This window comes from Hyaena hyaena, unplaced genomic scaffold (genome assembly GCF_003009895.1).
Source record: "Hyaena hyaena isolate Hyena2069 unplaced genomic scaffold, ASM300989v1 scaffold_377, whole genome shotgun sequence".
Lineage (NCBI taxonomy): Eukaryota > Metazoa > Chordata > Mammalia > Carnivora > Hyaenidae > Hyaena > Hyaena hyaena.
In genome coordinates, this window is record NW_024081010.1 from 625,863 (window position 1) to 645,262 (window position 19,400).

General features: G+C 42.8%; 1 protein-coding gene across 1 annotated transcript in view; it reads right to left on the minus strand.

Moving 5' to 3' along the window:
- Positions 1 to 19,400, minus strand: part of TENM3 (teneurin transmembrane protein 3) — a 194,344-nt gene that overhangs the window by 68,038 nt on the left and 106,906 nt on the right. Inside the window, exon 11 of the mRNA XM_039250689.1 lies at positions 10,857 to 11,003. Coding sequence (XP_039106620.1) covers positions 10,857 to 11,003 — 147 coding nt within the window. The remainder of the gene's footprint in view (positions 1 to 10,856; positions 11,004 to 19,400) is intronic.

Here is a 19,400-nt window from a genome sequence, read left to right on the forward strand (position 1 = left end):
TATGACCTATTTAAGAGTTCTTACTCCATGACTTTTGAACGGATGTGGATATGCTTGGGAGATCATTTTACACAAATATTTTATATTCTTGCAAATCTTCCCCTAACATTCATCCTTTAACTAAAGAAGAGATTACTCAATTGGAAGAGAAAGTACTTCCAATTATTGTATTTTATCTCCATTAATCTTGTAAATTAAAGGCTAAATGCCCCTCATCCTTTCTCCCCTCATGCTACTCCCACAGTGTCTTCCTTCAGGCACTATCTCTACAATTGCCAGAAAGGAATACTCAGATTTAGCTATTCATCTTTGTTAGTTTATAAAAAGCAAATGTACATCTGGCATGTAGTCCGCGGGTCATAAAACTGCACGAGACTGACACTTTCTGAACTAATCAGTTGGAAATGCATTTTTACAAGCCTCTCTGCTAACATCAATCAGAGAAAGAATCTCATTTTCAACAGCCAAGATGCAGGGACGCACAGTTTGTTATTCTTCTGCAGAGTTGATCAGTCACTTGCCCAAGCAAGTGGCCGGTGGTTATGAATCTGGGTCCCTGTAACTTGGGAAAATGTCCTTCATTCTTTGAATTTACACAGCTAGGGCTATCTAGTACAACTAAGTTGATTACCCACTTGCCCAAATGTACACGGTACTAAAACTGTCTTTGTGAAATACCTTCTCAAAATCATTGAGATTCTGTTTAGTACCAGGAATATTAGGTCGGTTTAAATTTATATAAGTGTAGACATCGTGTCTAATACAATTAATCATAAAAAATCTAAAGAAAATCCAAAGTGCTCAAAAACCACCGAATAATAACTTCAATTATCTGCTTTAATAATGTAAAGCAGATAATTTAGTTTATGCTTCTGTCCACTGAATCCTGAAAAGTCTTCCCTCTAGTTATCATTTTAAAACATGTTCTCATCTCACCTTAGGCTTCCGCTAAGGTGGGTGGCAAACTTACTTTGTAAAGGGGCAGAGAGTAAGTAATTTAGGCTCTGCGGACCATGCAGTGTCCCATACTGTTCAACCCCACCATTATAGAGCGAAAGCAGCCAAGGACATCATGGAAATGAACGGGAGCGTTCCAATAAAACTTTATTGACAAAAACAGTCTTTGGCCCAGAGGTCATAGTCTGCCAGCCTCTGGTCTTGCTTTAATGTTTCTACCCACCCTATTTCCTTGTGTTCTTCAAATCGTTCTTGACATTGTTTTGGGCAACTACAGACAATACATTTTGTCAGATTATCAAAGCTTCTGACTCCAAGTCTCTTCCTAGGTTACTCCTATGCGGGCTTTCACCTGCTGTCAAAACTCACTTTCTTCTTTCAGCAGCGATGGACAGCTGAACTCGTTGTTTTGAAACCTTGAATTACTGACTGGATAAAAAGTCATTAATTTCCTTTTGATGAATTTTCTTTTTTTACTCATAAGATAATCAGTGTCCATTGCCCTTCCCGCCCTCTTAGGAAGTCCCTTTCCCTCATTCTAAGTTAGAGACAGAGACAGAAATTATAAATTAGGATATGAATTATTCCGAGGGAAAAATTTATCTGTAGACTTCAGAATTTTCGAAGTGTACAGGTCTATCTTTCATTACTTTTTTAAGTCGCCATTCTGTGAGATGCATGAAATTCATTCGTGACGGAACTAGGATCACAGCTGGGTTTCTGTCTACTCTTGTTCTTTTTCTGTATCAGGGGTCTCTTCGTGGGTTTGGTCTCTATGTCAACATAGGTCTCCAGGCTGGTCATGCTTCTGCACTTCAAATCCACAAACTGCCTTCTAGATATTTCCATTTGGATACTACACAGGCATCAAAAACTCAGTGCATCTAAAGCACATTTAATCTTCTCTAGACATGCTGTCGTCTTCTGTATTTCCCATCCAGAAGGGTTCCACCAGCTACCCGTCCAGTCTCTCCAAGTAGAAACCTGAATGTCAGCCTTGACTCTTCTCTTCCTTTTTCTCTGCACGGAGTCAAGTAGCAGGTCCTTCTTTTCTCCACCCCAACTCTCTCTTGAATTGGTCTCTGTCTTACCACTTCACAGAATCCACCCTTCAGCCACCACGGGCACCCCTTGACAAGATCTCCGCAACGTTTTTGGGTCCCAGGCTTGTCCCAACCCCCCGTTCTCTACATTTCAGCCTGACTATTTCCTCTGCATGGAGACCTCTGACCTGCTGTCCACACCCTGACCCCTAGGCCCCTCTCCCAACCACTTCAGTCAGCAGATCAGACAGTGGCTCGGGGAGCTCCTCAAGAGCTGTGTCCCTAGTACCAAGTAGGCATCCTGGCACCAAGTCAGCACATGACGTATCTCTGGAAGGAAGGGAAGAATGGATTCAGTTCCTACGGGTAATTAGATTGAAACAGGTCAAGATGAGGTCTTAAAGGGGCAGCAGGGACACCTTCGGGTTTTCTTTTCTCACCCTTCTCCAGCCCTCAGTACCAGGCTAATCCTTGAATTCTGATTTCTTTCTTACCCCAACAGTTATCATGTTAACAGGTTCTTGATTACTTAGACATTAACCACTCCACACAGTTATAAAAAGCATTAGAAGAAACTGCACCGGGGGGCGCCTGGGTGGCTCAGTCAGTTGAACGTCTGACTTTGGCTCAGGTCATGATCTCACGGTTCATGGGTTCGAGCCCTGTGTCGGGCTCAGTGCTGACAGCTCAGAGCCTGGAGCTTGTTTCAGATTCTCTGTCTCCCTCTCTCTCTGACCCTCCCCTGCTCATGCTGTCTCTCTGCCAGAAATAAATTAAAAACATTAAAAAAAGAAGAAGAAAATGTACTGAACACTATGTATAATCTTACAAAGGAAAAGGCCCTATTTACTTTTGAAGACACACACAACCCAGAATTCATAACAAGGTTAACCTTACAAAAATCGACCTCCTATCAATGAAAACTTTTGCATGATGAAAGACACCTGATATCGCAACACACCTAACAAAAATTCATTAAATAGCATCTACTAAGAACTACTGAAGATTAAAAAAAAAAAGTCAAACAACTAATAGGAAGAAAATGGGCTAGAGAAATAAATAAATAATTAGCAAAAGAAGAAATTCAAATGGCTGAGAAGCACAGATAAGGATCATCATTCTAGCCAGGAATTAGAGTGATGCCAATTAAAACAATAAATGAGAATTATTTATGGGAGTCATTTGCACCTGTCAGACAACATTCCTGGTTTTCCCTTGGTGGACGGTTTGGTTTCTGTCCGATGATCAAGTGCAGGCCATGAGCAGGGAGAAATGAGAGCCCTCGTACCGATGAAGTGTACAGTGGCGAAACCCACCCGCAGGGCAATCGGGCTACAAAAATTAAAAAGTTTAAATACGCCTCCACCTAGAAATTTCACTTCTTAACATCCGTCCAAGAGAAATATTTGTACATTTACACAAGGATTCATAGGAAGGTGCACACACGCAGAGACACTGAGATTCCCTACAGATCTGTCTTTATACTAAGAGTGAAAGAGAGAGAGAGCAACACCAAGTTATTGTTAATACTTATTTACGAACACAGTAGTGGTAACATTAGTGACTACGGCTCTGTGTCCCTTACAAAGAATAAGGTGCGCCTATATGTACTTCCTGGCCAGAAAAAAAAAATCTCTAAGATAGATTCCTGGGCAGAATCAAATTTAGAACAGCCGGAATCCCACTTAATTTTAAAAACATAAATATGCCTATACATTCACGGAAGGAGGAGGAGAAATATGCACAGCAAGTTGCTGACAGCAGTTAACCCTTCTGACAATGACAAAGCACTGTTTGTACTCTATGGCTTCGATACATAATTAATTCATTAATGCAGAGGTTTTTTTTTTTAAAGTTTATTATTTATTTTGAGAGAGACAGAGACAGCATCAGGGGAGGAGGGGCAGAGAGAGAGGGAGAGAGAGAATCCCAAGCAGGCTCCGCACTGTCAGCACAGAGCCCAACGTGGGGCTCGAACCCAAGAAGGTGTGAGATCATAACCTCAACTGAAAACCAAGAGTGGATGCTTAACTGACTGAGCTGCTCAGGCGCCTCTATGGAGAGGTTCTTAAGATGGAGATCCCGTGTAACAAAGAGAGATGTTTCTGAAGAGGTCCTGGGCACTGCTCAGTTCTATATTCCAAAGCTTGACCTGGCTGCCACTGGTAATGGCCGTGAAACGTCGGCAGGAATTTTAGTTTCAGGCTGTGTGGCTCTGGTTTTCCTTCCCTTCTCAAACTTCTTCAGTGATGGGGCGCCTGGGTGGCTTAGTCGGTTAAGCGTCCGACTTTTGCTTAGGTCATGATCTCGCGGTTGGTGGGTTCGAGCCCCGCGTCGGGCTCTGTGCTGACTGCCAGCTCAGAGCCTGGAGTCTGTTTCAGAGTCTGTGACTCCCTCTCTCTCCGACCCTCCCCTGCTCATGCTGTCTCTCTCTCTCTCCTAGAAATAAATAAAACATTAAAAAAAACTTAAACAAACAAACAAAAAAAACCTTCTTCAGTGATAGTGGGAAAAGCTCATGTTCCTTGTGTGCGATCGGGAAGCTACTGGGGGACTTTGTTTCGGACGGTACAAGCTGGACTTCTCTTTCCTTGAATGCGATTTACCTTCCTCTAAAAATTCTTTCGGGAGGAAAGGGTTTGGATGAACCAGTCTCTCCCCTACAGTGGGAGCCAGTAGAGTCTTTTAAACTCATATTGATTTGTTCCCCAATTGTGATCTACCAGGAAAATATATTTTAAAGTTTTTTAAAAATGTTTTATTTCTTTTTGACAGAGAGAGAGAGGGAGACAGTATGAGCAGGAGAGGGTCAGAGAGAGAGGGAGACACAGAATCTGAAACAGGCTCTAGGATCTGAGCTGGCAGTCAGCACAGGGCCCGACGCGGGGCTCGAACCCACCAACTGCGAGATCATGACCTGAGCTGAAGTTGGGACGCTTAACCGACTGAGCCCCCCAGGTGCCCCTAGGAAAATAAATTTTAAAGCTCTGAGACTCTGAATGCCATTCTGGGTTCTGATATCTGGAATCTTTCCAGGAAGTACTTGATTTCCTATAATCCTTTTTTTTCTTTTCCCTTTTCTTTCCTCCCTTTTTCTTCTTCTTCGTCTCCTTTTTTCACAGCTATAGATCTTTTTTTCTTGTTTATTATTTTGAGAGAGAGCAGGAGCAGGGGTGGGGAAAAGAGAGGAGAGAAAGAGAATCCCAAGCAGCCTCCACACTGAGCATAGCCCGATGGGCTCGAACTCATGAACCGTAAGATCATGACCCGAGTAGAAACCCAGTCAGATGCTTAACCAACTGAGCCACCTGGGCGCCCCTCTTCTTCACTATTAAAGCTATTTTCCGTCTTTCTTCCCACTTCTGTTACTCCTCTCTTATTTATTTTTTATTTCAATATGTGTTTGGAGAACACAACAGCCTCATCTTCCGGCTAGAAGTCTTTCAGATTCTATTTTCAAACATTTCCTATTTTCATGTGGTGAGCTCCACACTTAGACTCCGGCCCATTCAGCACACTCCTGCTGCTTACATTAACATTTCATTCATGCTTCTACTTCTGTTCTTTACCGCTTGCTCACTCCTACATTTTCTCCAGTCTGAGCCTTTCATTTGTATTCTCTCTCCCTCTCTCTCATTCCTGGTTTTATCTTTCTAATTTCTGAATAACCTCTCCTGAATTGTGATTTCCTCTCTATTATCATCAGCCTTCACTTAAAAAAAAAAAAAAAAAAAAGAAAAACCACAATAAGCCTATTCTAGGTACATCTTCCTGACATATCCCTACAAAGTCATACTTCTGAAAGACACACACACATAAAACAACGCTATCTCATAAGTAAGCTGTATCGCTCCTGGCACTGTATTTTGGCATGTCACTATTCTTGCATAAAGTTCAGTAGTTTTGTGCCTAATCTCTAAGAGAAGGCTTAAGTCCCATGCCATTAAGAACCCACAGGGGACTTATCCAACCACAAGAACAGACAGGGAAGCAAGATGTCAAAAGGTGCTCTCATTAGATAAAAAACCTGGGAACTGCCAGAGAGAATGTATTTTGGAGAAACCATCTTGTGCCTAAGTATCTTGAGTTTCTACCAAGGTAGAGAGAATTGCCTTAGGCAAACTGTTGCCTTCTGACACTTACACAGTGGGCTCACCCTATAGGGAGCTACTGAAAATCAAGAAACCAGGGCTGCCTGGGTGGCTCAGTCGGTTGAGTGTCTGTGGGTGGCTCTGGTCATGATCTCACCATTCGTGAGTTTGAGTCCCACATTGGGCTCGCTGCTGTCAGCTCACAGCCTGCTTCGGATCCTCTGTCCACTTCTCCCTCTGCCCCTCCCTCGCTCTTCCTCTCAACAATGAATAAACATGAAAAAAAATCAAATCAAATCAAGAAACCCTCTCCTGAATGCGATTTTCAGTGGGGACACTAGTTAAGGGCGACGATGTTTATCAAAGTATGCAGGGGGTGCCGGAGAGCTACTTGGCAATCTTGGGCATGGAAAGCACCGATTTTCTTGTTCTCAAAGTGAGAAGGCTGTAATTCAGGAGGCAGGGGGCGGGGGAAAGAGACCAAGAGGAAAGGAGAAGAGGGTTCCCCTCCGAGATTAAGGAGACTATTAGGCATATGAAACAGTTATTGGAGCACATTCCCTGGTTAAACTAAAATGAAACGCTACGGACAGCTACTCACATTCCTGGCGTGGAGACTGTTCTTTCCGTCTCTCCAGCACTCATACCCCTTCCGGTGACAAAATTTCAACTTGGCTTTGCGCAGGGTACATACTTCAGGCCGAGGAGGGTCAGGCTCGCACCCAGGCCACCTGTAACCACTGAGCAAGGCTGTCTCCCTGGACTGGGGTTATTACACCGTGGAAGGCACTAGAGCTGCCGGGGGGGTCATTCTGGGGAAGAGACAGTCACATGGTGGTGTGGCCACGGCGGAGAGCAGAGCTGACAGGTGAATGAGCCCAGATTTTCGTTATCATTGTTTAAACACGCAGGTGCGGCTATCTCTGAGTTCTTCTGTTACGGAGACTAATAAGTTTTTCTATTTTTTAAAGCTTAAGGCCGTTTGAGTGGAATTTCTATCATGTGCAAGCAGAGTCTTTCCTGGTGAGAATAACAAATACAAAGGCTATCACAGTGGAGGGGACGGGAAAGCCTGGGGTACAGCACAGCCGGGCCATTTCACATGCTGATGGAGGACCTAGGGAATGAGGCGGAACAGGGTCCGGGTCTGGCACCCCAGCTGAAGTCACGCTGCACCTCATGGCGACCAGTTCCCGCTCTTCACCTGCCCTCTCTCTGATCTTAGCAGCTTTACCATCAGAGTGCATTCTGGGATACAAATTGGCTGAGCCCAGAGGGAGGTTAACTTTGCACGTGAAGGAAGAGCTGAAGAAGAAGTATTTGTCAGCCAAGGCCAGCCGTGCACTGCCGATCCTTTGCTGGGAAAGCTTGCTCTACGAGGGCACGATACGGTATAGCCATTTCCGAAGTTGTTTTCTGTGCGCTCTGTTAGGAGATGCTATGCACATGGCCTGGTCCAGTGACCATTCGTTTCTCATTTCTGTTGGGTGATTGAAAAATCTTCTATTCCATTGCCTGCCTTTGTCCAGACGATCTTCCCTAACAGCCTGTTTGAAACCTGGAGCTAGATTTGAGAAACATTTTGGGGGAGGAACTGGTTGATTCCATACATAGTCAGGATCTGTGTCAGGGCCTTTACTGTAGGCAAAGCACTGCCCTTAGTTGTGAAAGGCTGGTGACCTTATGTGCACGACAAGTGTTTATTTGAATCTTAAAGAAACAAGGTCCAGTTGAACAGGAGGTGTACCTCCTGGGACCCTGTGGCTGTTCAGGGAGTGGCTACAGATAAATCCCTGTAAGCCACGTCCTTCCGGGCCTCCTAAAGAATTCCCTTGTAAGGCTGCCGTTTCTTATGCATTTTAGACACATAAAGGGGCAGTGGGGCTCGGTGGGCAAAGGGGAACCTATTTCGTGTTCGTGAGACGCTAATTTTGAGGATCTGCAGGCTTAGACAGTGGAAACGGGGCGAGCCGGGTGTGGTAAAGAAAAACACATTTTAGAGGGGAAGGAAGCTGCTTGGTCTGAGAAAAAAAGTCACTAGCTCCCCAAATGTGTTGTGTTTTCTAAAAAACAAAATTAAGTTTCTTTATTTAGTTTGAGAGAGACAGAGTCAGTGTGCATGGGGAGGGGCAGAGAGAGGGGAGAGAGACAGAGAATCCCAAGCAAGCTCCATGCTGTCAGCACAGAGCCTGACACAGGGCTTGAACCAACGAACTGTGAGATCATGACCTGAGCCGAAACCAAGAGTTGGACCCTTAACTGACTGAGCCACCTAAGGCATCCCTCTAAAATTTTTTTTAATGTATCTTCCTTCTTCAGTTCTGGAGACAGTAAGCAACCTTCTTTGCTGTATAATGTTGCACGGGCTGAACTCGTAGCTATTTGTATGACACGCAAGTTGGGGCCAAATCAGCCTCTTCATTCATTCTTCCTGAGTCGCTTAGTATGTTAACTCAAACTACCTAGCTACTTTCTGGCTAATTCGCCACTTGACCAACAGACTTACTTTGAACAACAGATCCACAGCAGCACGAGTTAGCCTAAGTCGTGGAATTTCAGGTACGGTCTTATTTTACACATTCTGCTGTACTGAGCTCACGTAATGATAATGACAGCCCAGCTAATGGCCAGTGGATGTCTCTGGACGCCTATCTCTATTCCCGTAGTCTGTGCTTCCGTTCAATCAACCCTCTGGCTTCGGTTGTAAGGCACCCGGGTTAAGATCCCCGGGTATAAGACAGCTGGCATTGAGATTCCTTCTCCCACGACCAACAAAATTAGGTTAGGGACAGGAATACAAATTATAGGAGATAAGTAAAGAATCCACCGGAGGTCTTCTATCGGCTCAGTTTCTCCTTGGAGAGGGACGCCGAGAGGTAGCACAGTTTTGTGCTAATAAGAACAAACAAAGGGGGAATGGAAGGGCCAATTCACCTCCTTGGCTGATAACACTGGAGAGCTGATTAGCCCCTAACTTACTCTGCCACGTCTCTGCAGGCCTGGCCTTGCTGTCTGCTTCCCTCTGAGAGAGTCTAACCTCCTCAGTGTCATCTCCTTTGGGAAGACCAAATCTGGAACGTGCGATCAAGGAGGAAAAGGCGTGCCCTTCCTCCCCAGGCAGTGGAGAACAAGGGGGCAGGGGCTTCGTGGGGAAGGCAGGGGGAGCTGCCAGCTGGGGATGGACCCTGCCGTTTCTACAAAGCGTGCGGTTAAGGGGGGGTCGAGGTGATAAGGTAGAATCAGGCAGCAAGGGCTCTGGGGGCTGAGGACCATCGCATCTATCTGCAGCAAAAGGAAAGGAAGCTTTGGCTCAAATTGGTGGCTCAAGTTTCTTGACGGTCCTGGTTAAAGAAAAATACAGAAAACTGAAGAGTCTGCTGGCAACCACGTGGAGAGCAGCAGCCCGCAGCCAGGAAGGTGAGGCACAAATAACATCTGGCTTGAGAACGATGGTAGGGGCAGGCTAGCGCGTGCGTGCGTGCATGTACGTGTGTGTGTGCACGCGTGTCTGTGTGGGTGTGCGTGTCCGCACATGTCCACATGCCTGTGTGTGCGTGCACTGCCTGTGCCTGTATTTATGTGCGCACGTGCTTGCGTGTGTATGCCTGTGTGTGTGAGTGTGCCTGTGTGTACGTGTGCGTGTGCCTGTGCATTAGGGGACTGGAATGGGGGGTTGAGGATTGGTTGTGGTCACTCTGTCTCTGAGAGAACGGGAATCAGGTCCACTCTATGCAGAGAAAAGGCTGTGAAACCTGCCTTGACAATCTCCTGTGAATTCCAGGGACGCCAGAGGAGAGTGAGAGGAAGACTGAGTCACAGCAGCTGCTACTTAGGCCAGAACACGTGCTTGCAGACATGCTCAGTACTCTCCGTGCATACTATGTGCCCACAACATGCTAAGTACTTTCTGTACATGCCTGCAGCAGGCTAAGTACTTTCCCTACATGCTATGTGCCCGCAGCAGGCTAAGTACTTTCCGCACAGGCTCTCCCTTAGCCCTTTCCCAAACTCTTCTGCTGCTATTCTACAGATGGAGCAATCGTAAAGTCTCGTAGGTTCCAGGCAGAGTGAAGATCTGTCTCCCAAACCTGTACCCTTGCCCACACTCTGCCGCCCACGTGGACATTCCCCAAAGAGCGGGTGGAACGAAGCAGCGGGTACGCAACACACCCTAACGCACAGAGTGAGGGACCACAGCGGCCCCGAGAGGAAGTGGGTCCCTTCTGAAACTCAGTCCTGGAGGTGTGCCCAGACTCAGCAGCTAGGAGGGGCACCTGTTTTATCACTGAAGTAACCCCCGCTCTCCCTCCTTACTGTCTGCAAAGAGCGCAGCATGGCGGACAGCACAACAGGAGACAGAATGATCTCTCACCCAAGGGTCTACACTCGGTGGGGACTATCGCGATTTCATTCTCTAGTTGAATGTGTGAGATGCCCCGCGTGGTTTGGAATGTTTAGTTATTAGAACAGCGTTAGAGCTCCCAATTCGCAGGGCCCGACGCCCCGGGGTGAGGACACCCGTCGCCTGGAGGTCAGGCAGAGCAATGGAGGACAACGCTTGGCTTGGCTACCTTGCCTTTTCCCTGAATGATAATCCCCTTGCATTTGTTTCAGGGAAAACGGAGAAAAATCACTCCACAGGCACCCGTACGGGTCTCAATTGAGCTCCCATGTGGGGATCGGATGGTCTTTGCATGAGGCCACCATGTGACTTACAGACCTGCACTCCGGCACATGCTTGTTTTCCACACTCGGCATGTCTTACCTCCTTCGTTGTCCTTGCTGTCTGTGCAGAGGGTCTCCATGGCCACGTCACACCCCGCTCCTCTCCAGCCCGGCTGGCAAACGCAGTGCCAGCCGTTCTGGTCCAGCGTGCATCTCCCGTTGCTGTTGCACAGGCCGGGGCAGCCCTCTGTCAGAGGAGACACAGAAGGAAAACACAAGCGATTTGAGGATGGAAAGTTTTTGCCCCTCAAAGAAACAGATAAGGGACACTTAGTGGGAACAGGCCTTTGAAAACAGCACAGATACTGTAATTGCACACGGATAGAAACAGCAACAGTCTCTAAGGAATCTAATTCTTATCCAAGTGGCATCTTTGATTGGCCTGACCCTTGAGACACCACTTACCTGTGCAGGACAGAAATATATGCAACGACCCACTAACTAGCTGCAGGCCAGACAAAATTAACTTAATTTTCTTTTTTTCCCTTTAGCAAAGCAGCAAGGTTGATTGTATGGTGCGAAAAAGCATCTCGACCGGATAATTTGAGAATTCCTGGCACAGATTTTCAATCTGTTGTAAACAAGAGCAGTCACTCGTCGGGACGTGCCTTCGTAACACACCTTGTTGCTTCAAAAAACTCCCTCTAGATTCAAAAGCACGAGAGCGAGGATGCGGATGCGAGCGATGTTAACAAGAGAACATTAATTTTGTCTGGCCTCCGAGTTGCCGTACATTCATGTGAAATTACAGTGCGTTAAATAACCGCACAAAGTATAGGCCAGGAGTGATGACTATACTTTATGCCAGAGGTACATTCCTTTTCACAGAATAAGCAAAGCCCAGGAAATAGTGAAGCAACTTCAGCGTCTATTCTAACAAACATCAGGTCTCAGGCTGCATACGGATGGGACAGGACCGACAGAATTTCCAACTCAATGTAATAGCTGTGCATATCTGATTACTCAGGACGGACAAAATGAAATACCATAAGGACCACAATAAAACATCGATAGACTGAACAAAAACACGGTAGTGACGTGCTTCAAGACAGATAGCGAAGAGTGATATTTTGTGACAATCTCCCTAAGGCTTTTATGCTGTTACCTTTATATCCTATCTTGTCTGCTTTTATGGGCAAGGAGGGAAAATTTGGGAAACAATTAAAATAATTTCATATATCCAAAATCTATAATTGTTTCAGTCTAACATGACATTTAAAAAAACAATTTCTGCCACTTGCTACTGATGATATCTGGCATGCAGCCAACATGACCTGTTTATGAGGATGATACCTACATAGATTCTGGTGTTTGGGTCTATGAGTGTGATGGGTCACGGACAGAAACAAGGCTACAAATTTATAAGAATAGTTGGCTATTAATCAGATCTCTTTGGACAGATTAATTTATAATGTGGTATAAAATACATATTGGCCCAAAGTACTTGGTATAACCACTGGGGTTTGTTACCCGGGCTTCTTATAATTAGAATGCTACTCTTGTTTCAGTGATGAAATTTAAGGGAATAATCTGTTGAAAGATGTTTGTTTTATGTCCGTATTAAAAGAATTATTCATATATCGGCTTCCCCTCCTCCACGGTGGCACTTGAAATGAAAATATCTCCAAGAGACATTCTGTCTCTTAAGATTAGAGCTAACAGAGAGTCTTCTGACAGTCTCATGTGGCAGGGGAAATGAAATTAAATTTAAAGGATACCATCAGGTAGGATAGGATTAATTCTGCTGCTGCTTTTCTTTTAGACAATTACCATCTGTATTTATGGAGTTTCAATACCTACAAGGTGAATTTTCCTTCCGGATGTTTTTGTTTTGTTTTTAACATCCTACTGATAGGTGCGGCAGTAGACTGCGCACACATGAATTATTATATGAAAGCCCGGATATTGCCATGAATATTGTCATATTCTAATGAAAAGCACAAACAAGGAATAGAAAATAGGTAATCTGAGGAGAAAGGGAGAGGGACTTTTCTCTTCTGAGAAAAATATTTTCCACCTCTTTCTACGAGAACTGAAGAGACGAGAATCTGCTGTTTTCTGCTGAGCCATGTTATTGTTTCTGTTTTACAGAAGGCACGGTAATTTGGGAGTTTTTCAGAAAATAACAGAACATAAATTATGGTATCATGTATATTTTGAAACATATAGAAGATGCCAAAGAAGTTTCCATGTAAGGATAAATGAGATTGCTCTCAATATATATTATCCAGAATCGTCTTTACATTGGCAATTTCTTATTCTGTGATAAGAGAGCAAGCGTTTGTGATTCTTCAAGGTAAATTTAAAGCTCATCTGCTGAATCGCCAACAGTGAAGCTCTTAAGGCAAAAAAAAAAAAAAAAGAAAAAAAGAAATAGAAACAAAAAACAGCAAATATACTGTTATCTTCAGTTTTGGGTTCCATTAAAAACTAATGTTCTTACATCGGAATGAAATCTGTGATAACCCAAAATTATAAAAATGAGACACAGACACTGAAGTCTCAGTACTTTAAATCCAAGGCATTTCACATAATGTAAGCCTGATTTTTAATTTACAAAAATATGCATGAGAAACAGTCTATTTTTGTACCTCGTATGACCTGATACACAGTTATATATAGATATATATGTAGATATGTCAACAAAGAGCAAGTATACAGTACCTTTAACTATCTTATCCAAATAGTGAGCTTGAGAAATTAAAAAGGAAAAAAAAGAACAGACAGACATTTCAGAAGTGTCACATGGGACAAGAAAATTTTCAGAATTTACATGCAAATTGAGTAGCTGCAGCTGACATAAGATTCACACCACACGACAGAGATGCACTTCATTATCTTTTAACACTACAGCACATTCACGTTTCAGCTCATGTGGCCATGACTCCAGGAAATACCCCGCATTTACAAGGACAGTATGCAGGCAACACTACCTTTCCCAGATGAGTAGGAACCCACCCACCCTGCTCTGTCTTGAGATTATACTTTAAAGCCTACGTAGAACGCATGGAATCAATTCTTTGTGCTAAAGAAGGTGGGAAATTTACAATGATGAGGGCTACAAAGAAACTTTTGGGGCAGGGTAGAAAATAGTTGTAATTTTTGAAAATTTGTTTTTCACAAAGCAGTTTTGTGAGGGTTGTGCAATTAAGGGCAAAAAGGACCACACGGGAGCCTAGGAGGAACCGTTTATGTGTGTTCTGATGTTGTCTTTCTTCTACCTGAGAGACGAACCCACAGAACTGTTTCCCTCACCTTCAGTCTTGAATCACTTGTGGATTTACAGAGTATCCAACTTTAATGTTTAATAAATAAGCAAAAAAGGGAGGTGACGGAGAACCCTTGAGCAAACGGAGCAAACTTACTATACTATGAAAAAGGCATGGGTACGCTGTGCAGAGAATGACTGCCCAGTAGCCCTTGACCACACAGCAGATGGACAGTGACGTGTCACGTACGTGGTCAGTCCGTGGGGAAGCACAGACTGTTCTAAGGTCCTGTTTCTTTTCAGGATTCAGCCTGGAATAAGCTGTTTCTCACAACCGCTCTATAGAAACAGTCAGGATGGGGAGTCATTCACTGTACCTGTCCATTTCCTCTTTCATGAGGTTACAACCAGGCGACACCTTTTCTCTTGAACAGAGGCAGAAATTCCTCTCTCCCTCCACCAGCAGAGAGGCATAATATATTCTTAATAAGCCTGAAATCTGCCAGCTTTGTCAAAATTCATACATCTTTAATGATCTGAAATTGCTTTTCAAAGATGCTTATGTTGATTATTTTTCACTACTGACACACGCAAGTGACGACAGAACTCACAGAATGATTTAAACTCTAACGTCCAGTTGAGCCTCTCAGATTTGGTAGTTCTGTCATGTGCATAAACAAAACAATAAACGCGTTTGACACGTGTGCTGCGGATGTTAAAAGGATTCTTCATGTTGCCACAGGACTCTATTAGAGGCTTCTGAATCTCATTTAAAAATAAGTGTTTTCACAATTGACTGACAACATACAGTGGGGGAAATTAAGGTGCGGCAACACTCTTAGTACTCTGAAATTATAACTTAATAAAAACATTCTACTTTCAAACATTAAAAGAGAAATGTACCATTGGATAACATCGTGGATATAATTCCTCAAGAACCCCTTCCGAACATTATATAATCTAGGAGAGCCTCCTAATAGCCCCACTGGTGACCTAAACAGAAACAGAGTGCCTAGAAAAATTCAGGAATTTCTGATTCAGATAGGGTAGTCCTTTTCAATTTATAAAAAGTAATCACACTGACTTTGTTGGAGTCTTTTGCTTTTACATTGGGTCCATTTCAGTTAATGCAACCAAATGAGGAATGTAATTAATTGCGATCTGGATTAGTAGTTTTAAAGGAGGAATGAACTATTTCTAATCCAGCCAATTCCATTATTTTAGCAAACAATCAATTACGCAAAGCAGTGGTTTGATTCAACGTAAAGGTAGGTTTGCCATCAGGTCAAGAGAACAACAAAAGTGGAGATGAAATTAGAAAATATATTTAAAATATACAGTCGGTCAAAATTCATATGCCATGTTAAATACGAGCAATGCTTAACATAAATTTTGCAAACGGTTAAAACCCAACCAAAAGAATAATATCTGTACTGAGAAAGAGACACTAAGCTTTGTCATTTGCATTTTATATCACAGGGAATAGCTGTGAGGCTGGTAGTTTAAAACTAATAGAGAAAAGAGGTAAAAACCACCATGTGCATTTTGTCCTCGAAGATTAAAATTTCTGACACTGCCACAAAAGCTTCGTGCTAAAGAATTAAGATGTTAAAAAGAGATGTCGATAGATGAGGTTTCAAATGATTATTAAAAATAATAATTGTGACAATAAAAACATCATTAGATAAGCTACTACAGGAAATAATCAGAAAAATGCAGGCACATTGTACGAAGCCATTAGGAACAATAACTGTAAAAATAATACAGTATATTTAAAAATTAATATACCTAACAATTGCTGAAATGCACATTAAGTTGCAAAAAAAAATTTCTTTGAAAATGAATGAGCATATTCTGACACCAAAACAAAGCCCTTCCTATTGGATCTACTCACCAAAAGTTTTAAATTTGCTTTATAGAAGAAAACTCTTATAAAAATGAGCGCTAGACATATAAAATGGAGCCCTTTTTAAAAACTATTCTCCAGTAAAATGTATTCATAAAACACTTCCCCAGGAGTTTCAATGATTTATCTTTTAAAAAGACCCACGTGGGACATAGGGGGGTGGGTATTACTGTATTTCCTGTAAGACAGTGATTCTTAATCTTTCTGGGGTCTCGGATCAGTGAGAAAAGTAGCAAGAATTACAGACTCTCCCCCCAGAAACAATGCGCACATGCTCACAGACACAAAATGCTATGATTCTAGCTCTTCCCTGGGCTCTGGTTCTGTAAGTTGTAGACTGAACGCTTGTGTGATGTATTAATGATTCCCAAATTTCTAGGTGCGCTCCCGGTCTCTGTCCTGGTTCATAATAATTCAGGGGACACACGTGAAGTACTCTGACCCCAGCTCTCCTCCCTGAAGATGATAACAGAGGCTGACTTTGTGCAAGATACTGCTCTAAGCACTTTCTATCTCTCATCTGATCTTTCCCCCAACCTTACGATATAAACACAGCTGATACAGTAAGTGCAGATGGAGAGACTGAGGAGGGAGAGACAGTGTGTGCAAGGTCACAGCCTAGCAATCTCGGTCAGAATGCCTCTTCTTGCTCACAGGTACTTTGCAATTATTCCTGACCTAACATGAACTGAAATAGGTACTACTCTCCCATTAGCCACAGGGCGGTTCTACTGTCTCTTAGCGGCCTCCTACGTGAATTCCTTGGGAAATGGCCCGGTGGGTCTAACTTAAATGACAGAATGCAGATGAGTGTCTTTTAGGTGTCAGAGCTAATTCTTGGTCTTTATTGTCTATTGTCTCTCTTCCAAAATACATTAGATCTCTAGAACGTAACACATGAAATGACTAGCTGGGTTTCGAGCCCATGCGCTGGAGGTCTTTGGTCTCTTGCAGGATCAGGTGGGCAAAGACTCTGAAATTGTAGATGTGGAAGAAACGTTTGGGTCATCACAAATATTTTTATTATGGGATCAGCCCATAAGCCTTCAGAATCACCAAAGCAAATGAGTGGTCCTGTATCTTTTTCAAGCACACCCCTCTAGATACTTCTTTTTAAAAAGGATGGTTTCTCTTTTCAAAGCCCCCAGTGACCCTATTTTCCTACTTCATGTTTTGGGGAAGATGGGCGGAAGTGGACACAAAACGATCTACTCTTGTGTATACCCCTTTGTAATGGATATGGAGTCTAAGGCCCCCTTAGGAGGGACCATGACCTTGCTCATATTTAGTCTCGTACAGCCTTTAATTCCTAACATGTAGACCTGAAATGAATAGCAACTTTTTGGAAATTCTACCTATATGTTGTCGCCTCATCTGCTTATCTATCAAAATTATGGGTACCCTCCTCCCTCCATTTCTTTCTGCTTTCTGATTCTTCCTGGTTTTTCTCACTGAGTGCTTCTAATGGAAGAAGTCCGGGGGTATGAACACAAGGGTAAATGTAAGAGGAGAAGGGTTGAATCAAGAACTATCTGTGATCAATTCATGAAGAGATTCCATAAAAATACAAGGCTTTATTGATACATAGACATATGAGACTGAATGTGTAAATCTCCATTACTGTCAACTCCAAGGCCACACTAATTCCCATATTCCTGTTGCCTGGCTCACGAGGGATTCTTAGTATCTGCTGAACAAAATGATTAAATGTACTTATTATGGTGGTTCTAGTGGGTCTTACACAGATTTGCAGTGTTTGAAGAAATTCTATGAATAATACAGATATACTATTAATAATAATAATACTTCTTGAGAAAGAACCATGTGAGCAATACCTCATTTCCAAAATCCGTCCCCCTCCTTCACCCACCTGTTCCTCCCCCTTTGTGCAATCCATCCACACCAATTACATACAGTAGTAGTAACAATAAATACCATCTACTACTCTTACTAAGTGCTGAAAACTGTGCTAAGCCCCATACATGGGATGGCTGACTTAAGTGTCAACACCTACGGGGCAACAGGTACTTTTATTATCTTTCCTGTTTCACAGATGAAGAAACTGAGGTACAGTGAAATGACTTCCTCAAGGTCAAAATGCTAGCAAGTGGCAAAGTCAAAAGACCAACCAGGCAGTCTGTGGCTACAGACTTAATAAATAAGCAATATTTACAACGCAGAAGAATCAGAACTGCATACCTATCTAAGGTAGGTTAGAAGAATTATCTGCCCATGGAATGGTTAATAAGTTTACTTGAATGAAAATACAGGACGAAAAAATGTGGAAATCCTTAATTCAACACTTGAATTAAAAGGGAGGACCTAGGAAGTAAGACTAGAATCCAAACTAATTTGAAATATTAATCTATTGACACAGTTTTGTAAGTGAGAGTACCTTATGTAGACTGAAGACAGCTTTAGGATAGAAACTGCTAGAGCCTTTATGAAAATCCAAAATTTGGAAAACCAATGGACAAGTTGTTAAAACGAAGGGATAAAACAAGGAAAAAAATCAAAACGAGTGAGTTTGAACAACAAAAAGACAGAAGCAGTTCAGTTAAGGTAAAATGCTGTACAAAAAAGATGTTTTGAATGGTAATCCGAAGATGGATGCCATTTAAAAATGAGGTCAAAGGAATATATGTCTGCTCTGAGGGAAGAACTGGGATATTTGGAGGTCCACACAGAATACGATTAATGCCAAGTTTGCTTTCCTTTTACTGTCACAAGAATTCTTCAGAGCACAAAGAAGAAACAAAGACAAACCAAGTTGGTTGTATATGCGCTAGACAGCTCACGGGGAAAGATAAAAATAGTTTGTGTACACATAGTTGCTGATGTATATAGTTATGAACTACTCACACTGTTTTCACTGTCCACAACAGGCTTGACTGGAGGATATTAAACAATACAGTATTTTCACCAGGCCACTGAATTGACTCCTGGGTGGAGCCCAGACACAGGCACATAACACAGAACCCAGAAGCTGGAAATATTTCTCAATTTAATTACAACAATAAAATCTTAAGGGCCCGCCTTCCAAAGAGGACAATTCAATCAGCTGGGTACCTAATAAAATACAGATATATTCCTCACTATGGAGGTACTTCAATGTCCTTGGAATTGAGGACAAATTTTTATCTAGCATTGTGTGCTGCCTCATTCTTTTTAACAGACCTAAAAAATGATTTGCATTAGGATCTCATTAAAGTTGTAAGTAGGTATCATTCTTAGATTATTCACTACCAGCTCCTGGAGGAAGACAGAAAAGCAACAATCTGCAAATAAGTACATATTAAATCCATTTATTCCAACCTGTAACGGTTTAAATCAGTGTGCAAGCTGTACCCCCATGGGTTCATTGTCCTTAAGTGTTGCCCACTGCCAGCTACTGATTAACTTGTCATAAAGGATTATGGCAGTGATAGAATTATAAGTCTCCTAAAACAATTTATTCAGACCCCTTCCGG